Here is a 16565-nt window from a genome sequence, read left to right as displayed (position 1 = left end):
TCCTTTGAACGCGGGAGGATGAGGGGTGATCTTATAGAGGTGTATAAGATCATGAGGGGAATAGATCGGGTAGATGCACATAATCTCATGCCCAGAATAGGGGAATCGAGGACCAGAGGACATAGGTTCAAGGTGAAGGATAAAAGGTTTAATAGGAATCTGAGCTGTAACTTTTTCACACAAAGGTGATGGGTGTATGGAACCAGCTGCCCGAGGAGGTAGTTGAGGCTGGGACTATCCCAACATTTAAGAAATAGTTAAACAGGTACATGGATAGGACAAGTTTGTAGGGATATGGACCAAACGCAGGCAGGTGGGACTAGTGTAGTTGGGACATGTTGGCCGGTGTGGGCAAGTTGGGCCGAAGGGCCTGGTTCTACACAGTATCACTCTATGACCTATTCATTTCTATTCAACAGATATGGGGTGAAAGCAGGAACGGGGTACTGATTTTGGATGATCAGCCATGATCATATTGAATGGCAGCGCTAGCTCCAAGGACCGAATGGCCTACTCCTGCACTTATTTCCTATGTTTCTATACTCAATACTGACTGATGAAGGCCAACGTGCCAAAGGCCTTTTTGACCATCTACCTGCGATTCCACCTTCAACAAACTATGTACCTGCATTCCAAGATCCCTCTGCTCTATAACACACCCCAGAGCCCTAACATTCACTGTGTAGGTGTTGCCCATGTTGGACTTCCAAAATGCAACACCTCACATTGCTCTTTATTAAATTCCATCAACTATTCCTCAGCCCACCTGGCCAATCGACCAAGGTCCTGCTGCAATCTTTCACAACCATCTTCACTATCTGCAATACCACCCACTTTTGTATCATCAGCAAACTTGCTAGTCTTGCCATGTACATTCTCATCCAAATCATTGATATGGATGACAAGGGGCCCAGAACCGAACCCTGAGGCTCACCACTAGTCACAGGCCTCCAGTCTGAGAATCAACCTTCCACCAACACCCTCTGCTTTCTTCCATGAAGCCAATTTTCTATCCTTGAATCCCATGTGAACTCATGAGAAAGAACTATGGAAAGCGAGAACCTTTTGGAATTATTCAGAGAGAAAATGGTTATGTTGTTGGAAAAGTCACTTTTTTTTCCTGCTGAAAAGTTACTTTTTCTACCTTCAAAAACAAATTTTGATCTTACAGTTATACAACAATAATGGGAAACAAAAAGCAATGCCTACAAGAAAAAGATCTATCTTTATGTGAATGGCAGCTTATTTTGTTGATTTATCACTATTTGTTTGCTTGTATCTTGTGAGGATATCTAAAGCAATTAGTATAAGTAATGTGCCACAAACATATTTCATGCAGTTGTGTAATAATTAATTGAAACCATTTTTTTAATGTGCCAATATGTAATCAAAAATTTAAAAAACAAAGTATTAGAGGAACTCAGTGATTCAGGCAGCATCTATGGAGGGAAAGGAGTGAACAGCATCAGGAACCATCTTCAGACTGATGAAAGCCAGACTGAAAAAGGGTCTCAAACTGAAGCGTTATCTGTCCATTGCCTCCACAGATGCTGCTTGACTCACTGTTTCCTCCAGCACTTTGCTTTTTGGTCAAGATTCCAGCATCTGCAGTTTCCTGTGTCTCCATTTACAGAAAAAATAACTGTGTTCTGAAAATTACTGAGTTTCCTGCCTCCTGTTATTTCTTTTGCATGATCATAATGAATTATAAATTTCATCGCATGTTACAGGAAATAATACTGACAATTAACATGACAATTCAGGTCATCAGGCCGAAACATTAATTCTGCTCCTTTTTACACATTTGCCTAAAATCCATTGAGTGTCTTATAATGTTAGATGTCGCCAATGAAACAGCCAAAGTATAAAGGCTAACAAGAGATATACTGTACCAAATCTCACCTTAGTAGCCTCAGTTCAGCCAGCAGGGTAGGATTCTGCTGTGCTTTCTCTGGAGTCTGTTGGGAGGCCTGCTCATGTTCCAACCTGAGACGTTGAATTTCTTGAAGGATCTCCCTGAAAATAAGATTAGAAAAATTGAATATTTTCTCCCAAAGATTTAAAAGTTTACCGGCAATCACACTAAGTATGATAATCACAGATATTTACATTGCAATTTTTAGCCATTTGCACAATATGACTATGCCCTTTCAGCCTAATTTTAATTTACAATGTATTGACCCCCTAAAACTTGCAAATGGCAGCATTTTTATTGAATATCAAATTACTTTTTAACAGCAAGTTTCTGATTTTCAAAAGTCCAAGTGAAATATTTATCTCTGTTAACTTAAAATTCCGAACACCCTGTCTGCTAAGGAAAATGATCCTTCACAAATAATCTATTTAAGAACCTATCTTTGATCCAGGATGTGATGAGGTTTAGAGACAAGCTGACTTTGCCACACCCAAAATAGTATCAGTGATTAGGGTAATGGCGAGTAGGTACCATTTAATCATATCATTGATCACATATTCCATCACTTTGCTACTGATTGAAGGCAAATTGCTGGTTATAATTAAGAATCCCCTTCAACGGCCTACTCACTACTGATGCCAGGCTCACATGCCTGTAGTTCCCAGGTTTGTCCTTCCTATCCATCTTAAATATGGAATAAATTTGAATTCCCCTTTATATGTGGTGCCAATATTTGTTATAATCTCTTTTTGCATCTCCTTATCTCCCCTTTGAACTTCTCGCAATCGTTTTTTCACTTTTGTTAAGAGCCTGGCATTTGTCATGCGCGAATTTGCCTGCTGACCAGAAACATTGCCTGCCTATTTCCATCCACAGATGTTGCCTGACCTGCCGAGTTCCTCTAACATCGTGTGTTTTAAACGCTAGTGTTTCCATTGTTTTATTTTACTCACTGCTGCAATTAACATGACAACGCCACATGTTACTGCTTTCCAAGACAGTAAAAAAAAGTTTGTGGCAATCTTTATTTCTCCCAAGTTTCCAATGCATATCCCCTTCAGGCAGCTCCATTTATCTTTTTGTTATCCTGCTATGAAGGTATTCGATGAACGAGAGCACAAAAATATTTTCTGAAATTAGTCCACATTTCAAAACAAAGTTATCAGCAGATTTGCTGCAGTATCAGAGGCATGATTGTTCCAACCTGTTTTTATTTTCTAGTTCTGCAATTAACTGCCGCTGCTGTTTGTTTGCATCAAAGTTGAAGGCCAGTTCTGGAGTTGAACGCTGCTAAAATGCAAAATAGATCATTTTATAGAACAGTGCAAACAAAGGACTTTTGCAACAACCACATAACCAACTGGTCATTTTATTATACTTTCCTGCCATTCCTCCATTACACAATAAAGACCAGAAGTAGAAGGAACAGAAGTGGGCTGGTCACCCCTCAAGCCTGCTCTGCCATTCAATAAGATGGCAACTGATCCGACTTGCCTCAAATTCACTTTCCTACTCTTTTCCTACTACCCTTGATTCTGCTGCTGACTATCAATCTACCCCAGCCTCACGCGCACAGACTCTTCCCCCACAAGTCTCAGTGGTAAAGATCCAAAGCCCCACAATACTGAGAAGACAAAATTGTTCCTTATCTTAGCTTTAACTTGATGCTCATTATTTTGAGACCATGCATTTAAGTTCTGAACTTTCCTTAGCTAGGAAGCACACATGCAACCTGTCTATCCTATGAATCTGTATGATTCAATAAGATTGCTTCTCATTCTTCTAAACTCACGCACGTCCCAGTCCACTTAACCTTTTCTTATGGGATGATCATCACAGTGAACCTTCTTTGAACAGCTGAAGTAATGTCTTTCTCCTTAAACAGGAGGACTAAAATGGTTTTCAGGAACTTTAAATGTAAGCTCACCATTGTTCTTGTATCGTTGAATATGACTTCCCTACTTTTGTACTTCAACCTTCTTGAAATAAGGGAAAACATTCTATAAGGATCCCCGATGAACTGTTGCACTGTTTTATTGTGCACAAAGGCCCCAAAATTCCTTGCAGCTTTCTGCAATTTTTTCTCCATTAAAATTGTACTTGATTTTTTCATTCATCCTTCCAAAATGAACAACTTTATATTTTCCCATATTGTATTCCAATACCCAACTACTTGCTTGAAGTGGAAAACAATTATGATTGTTTCCAGGTTGAAAGACACAGACCCAGAAATCCAACCAGCCACTTGTAAATGGCAACGGAAGCCACAAAGTGCTGGACTACCTCAGCGGTCAGGCAGCATCTCTGGAGAAAAATGATAGGCGCCATTTTGTATCGGGACTCTTCTTCAGACTGAAAAGTCTTGTACTTCTTTTTCTACTTGTAAATGGCACATGCTGATGGTGTGTTTGTTGTAAAGAGGATCATTCACCCCTTGTTTAGAGGGGTGTTGTGGGAAATCCATTCACATGGCTCCAAGAGCACCCATCGTTGTCCTACCAGATTTTGATGGTCCTCTTTTATCTGTATTAACATGAATAAGGGAGTTTCCTTGGGCAAACCACATCCTGGCACTGGCAACCTAATTCAGTTGTTCCCTTTATTAAATTACCAGCTCTCTCACAAACTCATGACCCCCTACCAATCACATTATTGTACTCACTGATCTCCCATCCTACAATCAATGATCCCACAACCCAATTCCTGACCATGAATCAAAGACTCTGACTCGGCAACATCCCATCAACTCACCAAAGTGCGCAACCTCACAAGTGGTTGACACTTACTCTGACCCAACCAGCACCCCAATGAAACATCCAGAGATTCTACCAGTCCCTCTGTGTTACTCCAGTATTTTGTGTCAAACCCCAATGATGCACCTTCATCTCCCTAACTCTGCATTTCTGGAGAACCAGGTGAACCCTGGTTCACCTCAAAACTCCAATCCGTCAGTTAATCCCCAGACTCTAGCATAGCTCTGCACCTTGCACTAAGGAATGGCCATATTATTTTGAAGGCCAGTCGTTACTAAGCTTTCAACGCATGATCCTGTGACCAAAATCGCCATTACTGTGCAATGACTGATTAACATGGCTCTATGGGTGTGATGAATGTAGTCTATATGGACTTCAGCAAAGCCTTCAACAACTTCCCACATGGGAAACTGGTCCAAAAGGTTTGAGCCCATGGGATCCAAAACAAGTTAAAGGTTCAAAGGTATTTTATTGTCACATGTACCAATTAAGGTACAGTGATATTTGATTTACCATATGGCCATACAGTTAATAAATTGGATCCAAACTTCACCTGATAGTAGGACGCAAAGGGTAATGGTGGAGGCTGTTGATGTGACTGGAAGCCTCCAACCAGTGGTGCGCCACAGGCATTGGTGCTATGCTCCTTGTCTACAGGATGATAACTAATGATTTGGCAAGATGGCATTTAATTCTTCCGTGCGCTCTGATGACCTTTGGGAGTACTAATCAGGGTAGAACATACAAGTGAATGGTTAGGCACTAAGGCTCGAGGGGTTATTAAACAACAGAAATGCTGGGTATGTTTACCTTGGAGCAGAGCGGGCCCCTTACATGTGCACACAACTGTAAGGAGCATGGAAAGGATAGATAGTGGTAAACATCTCCTCAGTGCAGATGTGTAAAACTGGAGGGATAGATGAAGGGTAAAGGGTCAGAGGAGGAACCTCTATCCTCGAGGGGCTTGGAATCTGGGGCACACTGTCTGGAGGGGGAGATTGAGGCAGATAACCAACCTAGCAGATAAACCTTCACAATGTGTATTTTATGTACAAAGGATGTTCACTATTGTGTTCAGACAACGATTCCAATATAATTCAATTATCCCTAACATTTATTTAAACATTTTAAACTGCTACTAAAAATCAAACTATTTAGTGACAGTATTCCAGTCTTATGACCGACCGGCATTTATCAACCCTATCCAGCTGTTTGTGAATCAAAAATCAAGACCCATATCTATTAATCTAGGTCAAGCAAATACATGCTGATCTTTCATGTAAAGAATTATTATGTTTTTGCTCTTGGGTGGCAAGAAAAGGCTAAGACGAATGGAGAAGGCTGTGCTACTTACTGTGTTTCCAGCTTCTGCAGCCAACCTGGCAGCATACCTGGCAATCAGCCGGTGTTCTTCGTCAAGTCGGCTGGGACTTTCCAGGAAACTGCCCAGAAATGAATTAAAATTAAAATACAATCCTTCAAAACTCAGCCTTATTTGTAAGTGGTTCCCTGCATGAGGTGAGCTGTTTGAATAACTAATGTTTAATCAGAAATTCAATCAACTTTCCTATTATTGTTCACAAGCTGAATTAACACTCCAATTGAGGATTACACATATATTCAATATCCACAGACAGTGCGGTTTAATAGAATTTGATCCTCTTGTCATATGTAAATTATTTGAAAATATATTTGGATATACAGGTACTGTCAAATCCAAAAGCATCAATATAAAAATGTCTTTAAATTTCAAAAGTGAGAAATCTTGTAATTTTAGCTCTGTCGTATGTTCTTTTATGAAACAATTAAATTTCTGTTAACTTGAGCAAATTTTGGTATCCTGCAAAGTTATTCCTCTTCTTGCATATTCAAAACTGGAATTATAAGGTAGGCTCACATTACTCAAATTTAAAAAAAATAATTTGGCTTGGAATTATTTGTGGGAAATATTTATTAAGTAGGTATTCAAAGGCAATTGCCGATGATGCGTTTTCTTGGGGTTGAGGTCATAATGTTAAGTCCGCAGAATGGAATAAAGCCAAGCAATAATGGAGGGCTCAAATACTGGAGCCAAGGATATATTGCACATTGGACATCAGCACTCCAGAGAAGTTGGCTATTCCCCTCCACACTAGTTGCCTGACCCACAGTTCCTCCAGCAGTCTGTTTTTTTTCCATCCCGCTCAATCTTGTTGCTGTTGGCTGATCTTCATCTTAATTGGCTTACATATCTTTACTGATTAAAAACCCCTGGTTACATAGGAACAATAAATATATCAGGGTTTGTGCTTGTAGTTGAATGAATTTGCACCTAAACTTCTGGGTTTAAATTACAAAGAGAGAATGTCTACTCCATCTCAGAAAAATGGAAACCGAATTGATTTCTCTGGTATTTGGTTTTGAGATGAATATAAAGAAATGACGTGTTTCCACACAAGGAACAATGCAATTGGTAGACTCTTACAGGCCTTTACAAGTTGACATAATACACATTTAGGATTGTGGGGATGTAGTTTTAGTAGAATTCAAAATTAAAAAATGGAATTGCTAAATCTATATAATTGTTCAACTCCTGAATTAACGGTGCCAATACTTTTTGCATCAACATTCCCTTGAATTTAATTTTCCACTGTCAACAAACTTGATCTCATCAAAACCTAATTTCCAAGTACACGTCAAATCCTCCATGTCCATCATCCCTACCCCCCCATTAACATCTTGCAACCCCTCAACTCGTCTAGTCTCTGTTGAATCTTACAATCTTACAACACTTCCATCAGTCCAATTCCCCCACTTATTTCTTGTACCCTACTCTCTCTCACGTGTCGCTCAACCTCAACCCATCTACCTTGGGGATAATTTACTGCAGCCAATTAACGTTTAAAAGATATTAGACAGGCGCATTGACAGGAAAGGTTTAGAGAGATAATGCCCCTGTCTCACTTAGGAAACCTGAACGGAAACCTCTGGAGACTTTGCGCCCCACCCAAGGTTTCCGTGCGGTTCCCGGAGGTTGCAGGTGGTTGCCGGAGGTTGCAGGTAGTGGAAGCAGGTAGGGAAAAACCTCCAGGAACCTCCGGGAACCGCACAGATACCTTGGGCGGGGCGCAAAGTCTCCAGAGGTTTCCGTTCAGGTTTCCTAAGTGGGACAGGGGCATAAGGGCACAACGGAGACAGGTGAGACTAGTGTAGATAGGGCGCCTTGGTAAGCATGGGCAAGTTGGGCCGAAGGGCCTATTTCCATTCCATCTATGAATTGATAACGAACTTTGGACATCTTTGGAACTTGTCTGTGTGTACCATCTTGTAAAGAATTAACCAATACCATAGATAAATACAATTAATATTAGTTCTCAAATTACCACACTCAGTAAACTGAACCAGCTAATTTTTGTGACATTGGTTAGATTTTGCAGTGGACAGAGAATGAGCAGCATTCACCTTCCAATGTGTTTATGCACTTGTATGAAGATAAAGCAATGGAGCATCACTGCAACTAATCACATTGAATAAATCTTACTTGGGATGCAAAGACTGAGTAAAGAACTGTAAATTAGGATTGCTATGCCATTGTACAATCATGAATAAAAAGCAAAGAGAGAATGAAGCTGGAATTGATATAAGACAAATGAGAGGAAAATAAAATGATCAAGTTATTTTTTAGGATTACCGCAAGGATTAAAATCTAAAAGAATAAGACACCACCGTATTCAAAGTAAATTTAAGGGTTTAAACATTTCAGTAAAAATAATGAAGATTAACATTTAATTCAGCATTCATTCACCGGAATGGACAGGTTCCAAAATTTCCTGCTGTGTTTCCAGCAGACAATTGCATAGCATTGTGAATATGCGAAATGCAGAATATGCAGGCAAAGCTTGTGAAGAAACAGGACATCGACAAGAACAACATCCAGAATTCCACCTTTGATTGCACATGCAAAAATGTTAGCAGCTGCTGTTTACACTAGAATTAAAGTGAACAATTGTCTCACCACGAACTGGGGGACAATGGATCAGCGTTCTCATCGCGCCCCCCGTCAGTACCCAGGCTCGCCTGGGGAAGCCAATGATCCTTCCAGCAGACTAAATTCTACAAGACGACGCCTGAGAGCCAAGTCAAAGAATCCTAGTCATTATCCCAAAGCCGAAAGCTTGGACCTGCTGTCCGAATACTACAACTGAATGTTGAAGGCCTCTCTGCAGCCAAGCAATGCCTCATCGAAGTCCTTGCCCACCAACACTCCATTGACGTCATCTGTCTCCAAGAGAATAGATTCAGGACTGGACATGGCCCCTGCTTGGCCAGCCTTCACAAATGGGGCAGCAGTCCAACCCCACGGTGTGCTTGTGGAGAGCAGCAAACAATGCAACACATCATTGAAGCATGCCCTCAACAAAGACTCAAAGGAGGACTTGTCACCCTCCATACAGCAGATCAAGAGGCAACTGCTTGGCTAAAGGACTTTGCATTCGCTAAATAAATACCACGAACTGGGCTGCTCGCTCACATTACAATTTATAACGGCTTGATGAATAACAATTTCCATAACTACTCTCCAATGCTGGATTATTTGTTTAGGACTTAATTACTCAAAAACACTAAGCAGTGTATCTCACTGCAGCAAATCAAAATGCTAAACGAGCAACAAAAAAGGAAAGCAATGATTTAATTGCTCCATCTCAAGAGATCAATTAGGAATGAAAACCAGGAACATCCATTGTATTCATAGCAATTCTGAAAATGAAGAAAAATACATCTGATCATAACTCCTGCACTCCTGCATTTTCATGCTTTAAACACTAACTGAACACTATATTGCAGAAAAACAAAAAAATATGTACAGCTATTTTTCGTAAATCATGATACAAGATGGCAAACTATAAGTATGCAATGTTTACCAAAATATTATGTAGCATTACTTTCTCGATTTAATTATTTATTGAATCACCAAATGAAAGCTTATTCAGCTGACAGCACTTTAGTAATTTGGCAATTGCATAATATTCAAATCCTCCTATATAATTTTTTGACAAATTAATATTTTAAGTACAAATAATCCCTTACTAATATACGGGCTACATTCTTCATGTTCCGTAAACCCTTATGTAAGTCAGATTTTACGCAAGTCGGAATTAATCTAGGCAAAAACAAAGAACTGCAGATGCAGTTTAATACACAAAAAAGACACAAAGTACTGGAGTAACTCAACAATCAATCTGAAGAAGGGTCCCAACCCAAAACGTCACCTAGCCATGTTCGACACAGGTGCTGCCTGACCTGCTGAGTTACTCCAGCACTTTGTGTGGTTTTACCTTAAAAGTATTTGCTGATGGTGCTGGTCTGCACCAGCGAGCCCTTCTTAACCAGATGCCACACCATCCACTTGGCGTGTATGTTGTTACAGCTCACATTGTCGCTCATGGCCGACAGCGTTTTCTTCAGGCTGCTGTCAACGATAGTATGAGCTCAGTCACCACGGGGCTTGCTCCCTTCCTACCATCTGCTGCTTCCTCCTGTCGGCCGTTGTTTTGACTACTACACGGCGCCCCCTCCACGGCCACCACCTCCTCCTACTCCCCTGCGGTCACTGACATCCGTAGATCCGTACAGGGAAGATGAGGAGGTGGCAGTGGAGGGGAGAGCGACAGAGTGGGCAAAACGACAGCCAACAGGAAGAAGTGGCAGCTGGTGAGAGGGGAGGAGGCCCCATGGTGAACGAGCACATCCTATCAGTGGCGGCGGTCAGAATAAAGGACTGTCAGCAAGAGGCTACAATGCGCGCTGCAGCAACAGCCATTTCAACTGTACGATGCGGCAGCTGGTGAAAAAGGGCTCGCTGGAGCACCTTGTAAAGATGTCAGCAATTCAGCTGGGAGTGGCTCTTCACCACCTCCCTCATTCTCACTCGCCATCGCAGTGTTGGAACCATAGTGGCCGAAACTGAAAGAGCAGTGAGTCCGGGCAACACTTTTATATTTATGAAGTGGATGGGAAGCCCTCGCCATCCTCCCATTGCAATAATGCACGTCATTTAGGATACAGGGCCACCTATTGTGAAATGTTCACGTAAGTGCGAGTTTACTTATGGTGCCTATTACATAGGTTGAGGAGTGCCTGTATTGTACAATTATTGCAAGTTCCCACTCCCTTAGTAAACTGTACAATGGGTCCAGCATTAGTCTACGTCCTGCCAGCTTGTGGCAAGATGCTGAGCATAATGTGCAGACTTCTGCATTGGATCGCCCGGCCAAACCAAATGAACACAACTGTACTTGTAGCAGCTCCCTCGCCCTGGTTTGTCTGCTTCTCTACCATGTCAACTCTCATTTCATATATATCTCAATGGAAATTATGTTTTTTGTTTATTAAAAAAATATTTGCATGATGGGAGATGTGAGTGAGAGGGGAGTAGTGTCGAGGCCATAACTGTTTTTCTGCAAGGATGCAAATGGCATGTTTGCCTTCATCAGTCAGGGTGTTAAGCGTAAATGTCAAGATGCAAGAATGTTGTACCCTTACAAAACTTTGGTTTGGCCACCATGTGGGTGGTGGGGGCCTGAAAGTGGCGTTTCAGTGACTTTATGATAGCCACACGCAGGTGCAAGGAATAGAGGGATATGGACCGTGTACAGGCAGATAAGATCAATCTGACTAGGCATCATGTTTGGCACAAGCATTGTGGGCCGAAGGGCCCGTTGCTGTACTGTGCACTTCTATGTCTATGTCTGAGAAGCTAATGTATAAGGGCTGAACTCATTGAAAATTGAGATGTTTAGGAGATGAGCAATTTTCTCTTTGCATTTGTAATGAACTTTTGTAATTTGGAACTTTCTTCTAAAAACCACACCTGATGCAAAATCAACTGTTAATTTGAAACTGAGAAGATATGTTCATTTTAAATATATTAATGCAAATGAACTGAAGACAGAGTTATAGTGTTACAAATTAGCTATAATTTCACTAAATATCAGATAGGGATCGACATGCTAAATGGCTTGTGTTCCCATGATCTTGTGAATGAGAAAAACGTGTGATTATTTTTGTAAAGCGAGTTGTTGGAATTAATTCTTAAACCATAATGGTGGAAAGAATCTTATTTTCCCACTGAGCTCATAGTGGGCGGTAATAGAAAAAGTCAAAGAAACCAAGCACTTCAATTTAAATGCATAAATCAACCATTTAGCTTTTAACTTTGAATCTTAACACTGCACATTGGTACTGAAAATAAATTACAAGCTGACTGCTGCAGGTGCAATGGGTCAAGGAGGCAATAATTGTCTGGGAGAAGGACCCAGACAACTTGCAATGTAAGATCAAAGGATAATTATGTATGAACAAGGTACATCAGTCAGGTTATTCACCATTCCAAAGGATCATCCTGGTCCAGTCCTGACCTTATGGTTATAATCTGCTGAACTGATTATGCAGTTCAATCCTTAGTTGATTCGAATGAAGATCTTATTGCTGAACATGTATATCACAAATTGAAGGTCAGTCTCCCTTTATTATGAAGCCTGTTAAACATTTTTTTTAAATTTGTTAGCAATTGCTTAACAAATGGAGTCTGAAATTCCTGCTGTTCATAAAACCAACCATACAGTCAGAAGACCAAATCTCTTGCACCCGCTTTGAGTGATGCATTGGGATTATTATGTAGAACTAGATTAAGTGGGACCAGTTGGGCCCTGTCACACGGGAGGCCTGGTCCCCCAACGTAATATTCCACCACTAACCCATAAGCCCCAACTGCGCAGGCGTGGCTCATTTCCCGTCACCCCCCCCCCGCACTCCCTTCCCCTCCTCTTCATCCTCCATCTTCTTTCCCCTCCCCTCCCCAATCCCTCCCTCTCCTTTCCCCTTCAGTCACTCCCTCCCTCCATAACTCATCTCTCCTCCCTACCCCCCCACCTCCCCCTACCCCCCCCCCCCCCACTATCCATCCTCACCTCCACCACTGCCCTCCTCTCCTTCTATTCCCCCTCCTCCCCAGGCTCAGCGGCGGGTGACTGACAGCGGACGTGACCAATCAGTGTGGCAATGGTGCAGGAACGGGTGTCGCCATCCCGGCCATGGCAGTTAGTGAAAGGAGAAGAGACCAATCTGCATGGCGGTGACTGGCAGAAGAGGAGAGCAATCTGAGCATGTGCATATTTTAAGATATTTAAACCTTTTTAACTTTTAAAATATACCACCGATCGGAACAACTCTTGTTGCACTTGCAGCACAGGAGAATGGTGAATAAGGTGGCAAAAAATCATAGCGCTATCGTGTACCGTTTTTGTGCAAATGTTAAAAAAAACACAAACCAGAAGATAACAAGATGAGATTTTTAGTTATATACTAGATCAAGTGCAGACCCGTCGGGTCTGCTCCTCCAACGCACCTGTTCCCTACCCATAGCCCCCAAGGGAGGCATGGTCCTCCAACTCAACCTGTTGCCAAAAGTAAGAGTCGATCACTCCTCAGCAAAGATCATAGCTCGTGAGCCTCCCCCAGCACTGGAATTGAAAAAAAAATCCCAATAGCACCTACCCAATTGTAATACCAATTGACTCTCCCCCTCCTGTCCTGCCAGGAGCTATGATGGAAACATTGTTGCAAATGTGCATTCGCTGTGAGATGTAATTGAGCTGAAAAGTTCAGAGTGTTCCTGCCAGTGTTCCTGTCTTGCAACTTTGTATTGAAGTGTGTTGGAAGCTGTGAGGAATGATTTTAACAGGCGAAACCATTTTAAATTCAGTCTTTTCAGATTTTCAGGGCGGGTCTTCACGAGCTGCGCCGGCAGTGAGGAGAAAACGTCTTCAGCGTGTGGGCGCCGCTGACACCACGATGTGCAGAACAAAGATCCTAGAGTTGAGCTGTAGGGTCTTTGCTGCAGAACGTTCTCGATCTTTCTACGCCTTTTGAAGTAATGCAGCTGCATTAATCTACAGTGGCGGGGGGGGGGCGGAGCCTGTAGGCAGGTGGGCCTGGATTGGTGTGGGCATTGTGACGTCAGCAGCTGCAAGCGGCCATTATCTTTGAAATAGTGAGTTTTGTGAACAACTTTATTCAAAATTTGGGAAAATAATTGACCGAATTTAGAGATGAGTACATTTATGAAATCATAAGTTAAATCCCTACCAAAATTGTAAAAACGTCCGCGTTTTTGCGTCTGGTTTTCGAGGAAATACGTTTCAAAGGCAAAATGACATACACCCACACACACACAGAGTTTTAAAAGTATATAGATATGATATTATATATAGATATGGCGTGCAGTTTGTTATAATGAAACATCTCCTCCCAAGACATCATTGGAAAGAAATATACAATTTTCCATGAACAAGCTTAAGTTTATGGGACAAGTCTCAGTTAATTTTTTGTTCTATGTCACATGCCACAGTATTTCAGCTCTAGCTCTCCAAGTCCAACACCCACCAACACGAAATTTGTGAGGTGCATAATTTACAAACAATGCATAATTCAGAAGTGGAATAATTGAACAAGATTGAAAAAAGAACAATTAATCATGGATGAAAACACTACTGAAGAAAACTAATGTGTGCTTTAGAGCTACCTTGCTCTTCCTATTTTATATCTGAGGTACTGTGCACCTATTAAAATGAACTTATATTTACATTCTTAACAAGTTGCAAAAAATTGCTGATAGAAAAGCAGAATCAGACAATTTTGACTACGTTATTTAACACATCCATTTATTTTCCCGTATTTTACTGCATGCTGAGCAATTTGATCGGGTGTTTAAATATATAATATGCTGATGGCCAAGTTTTGTTGCTTGGAACATTTAAAAATCCCGATGAGTCTATAAAATACACCTAATACACCAGTTGGCTGAAAATCCTAGATATCATCCAGTAGTGTGTAGAATTTTGTTTAGCTTACAATAAAACAATATTTTTTTCGGAACAAGATGTCAGTGAAGGACTTTCAAGATCATCATAAAAGTTCTGAGGTACAAGCTAAAGAGTGCTCTTTGGGGCATCATCAAGAGGCACACCATGGTTTTCCTCAGAACAGTTAACTTTAACTGAGAAATACATTTCCCAGGCTTCATGCAGTTCAATTGAATGCTGTTGATGCACACAATCACAGCAGAAAAAGGAACATATACCAATCCTGGATTCTTAATGGAAAAATTCAGTGGTCAGAATATTCAAATGGACTTTAAAATTGATTACTCTTATTCATCTACCCTCAAATGTGTAGTCACTCCAACTGGGTTGTGCTGTTAAAGACTTCAGAGACTTATTTCCTCAGTATAGCTCTACGTGGAATCAACAAACACTAACCGTGTGCCATTCTGCAGCCGGCTCACATAGACTGCTATCAGATCGTGCTCATCAGCCAGCCGGTTGGCCATGTCCAGGCCATGCTGTAACCTGGTGACAATGGAGGTAAATAAAGTAAAAAGTAGACAAAAGAAAAAAAATAAAAGCATACATGATTCAGATAATAACCCAAACACATTGTAACAAAATTAAACCAAAAGAATAATTGAGAATTACGATCAACATAAGATCAAAAAACAAACTTTTGGTAATATAAGCACTTTGTATTTTACCTGTGTGATCCATGACAGAAGGGAATCTTTATTGACAAGGATGAGCTGGTCCATTAACCACTTCCACCACAAAGGAAACCTCAAAGTTTGTGGTTTCATCAGTTGATTATAATTTAATGGATTGGCAAATGTTTTGAATGCAGGCTGGCATCAGACAAATGCAATGCTGGATATATGCAGTTTATCACAAAACAGGACCAAATTTATGTTGCATTCCACATGTGATAATTTTGTCTTCATTGTGATAATCTCAAACTCTCCTCCAATATCCTGTCAGCCATATACATTTTTGTGTGAATTTAAAGTATAGTCTGCTCGAGTGAATTTCTCCCCTGCTAATTATACCATCCCACCAGAAATGGCTCTGCAGTACTGCCTGAGCGGGAGAGCAGATTTAACATGAGACAAGCCAAGGTTAACATTTTCCAAAGCAAATAACAACTTAAGAATTCATAATGTAAACTTTGACTTTAATGCATTATTGATCTGTAAATGATATGACAACTCACTGAGGGACTTTTTTCTTTAATAATTGCTTTATGCGGGAAAGAGAAGGTAACTGGCAAAGCTCTTACTAACTGTGTGACCTTGCCTGCAATTAGAACAAAATACCTGATGTCAACAAGTCTTGTATCTTTGGCTGAAAATAAAACTAAAATTATGTAATTAGTTGGCCGAATGAGGTGTCAAATTAGGTGTAATTATGCTGTTTTGTAAAAGAAAGCTTTACATAAAATGAGATTAAAGTGAGTTATCAGCATTTTCAAAGAACCCGTACAAGCACACATTCTTCCATGCTGATTCCATAAGTATTTTTCATGGGTAAACATATCCCAACTGTGAAAGGCCAACATGCTCTGATCACACACAGATTTGTGACAATGGTTCGAAGACAGACACAAAATGCTGGAGTAACTCAGCGGTACAGGCAGCATCTCTGGATAGAAGGAATGGGTGATGTTTTGGGTCGAGACCCTTCTTCTTGATAATGGTCCAATGCATTCAATTTTATTTTACAGCTGATACTCTGAGAAACTGAGCCTCATTGAATATGCCACAAGCCCCCTCAACAAAGTTGAAACTTATCTGTTCCTTCGGCAGAAAACTATAAAGTGCATTCAGCTCATTGCACCAAAGCCCCTCTGGCAGAAGATGGACCTTCCACACCCTAAAGGTAACTCAGGAGTGGGTAATTGTGCAGACAAAATGAGCCACACATCAAAAATCTGAACAAAGTGAGTGACAATATATATTATTAATTGAGTTGGCATCTGCTCTTTTTCGGACTGAGTTCAACACGTCTATTGCAATTTACATAGGTGTTACC

The 16565-nt window shown here is 40.9% G+C and overlaps 1 protein-coding gene across 19 annotated transcripts in view; it reads right to left on the bottom strand.

Annotated features, from left to right (window-relative positions):
- The window catches only part of dtnb (dystrobrevin beta), a 448064-nt gene that overhangs the window by 85287 nt on the left and 346212 nt on the right, over positions 1-16565 (bottom strand). For 18 of the 19 annotated variants that reach the window (XM_033021441.1, XM_033021431.1, XM_033021442.1 and 15 more), the window contains 4 exons: positions 14967-15056; positions 6023-6110; positions 3120-3205; positions 1903-2016 (listed from right to left, as the gene is read on the bottom strand). In XM_033021441.1, coding sequence (XP_032877332.1) covers positions 1903-2016; positions 3120-3205; positions 6023-6110; positions 14967-15056 — 378 coding nt within the window. The remainder of the gene's footprint in view (positions 1-1902; positions 2017-3119; positions 3206-6022; positions 6111-14966; positions 15057-16565) is intronic. The other variant, XM_033021434.1, reaches the window with a different exon arrangement.

Source organism: Amblyraja radiata, chromosome 5 (genome assembly GCF_010909765.2).
Source record: "Amblyraja radiata isolate CabotCenter1 chromosome 5, sAmbRad1.1.pri, whole genome shotgun sequence".
Lineage (NCBI taxonomy): Eukaryota > Metazoa > Chordata > Chondrichthyes > Rajiformes > Rajidae > Amblyraja > Amblyraja radiata.
This window is presented reverse-complemented; position numbering and strand designations above follow the sequence as displayed.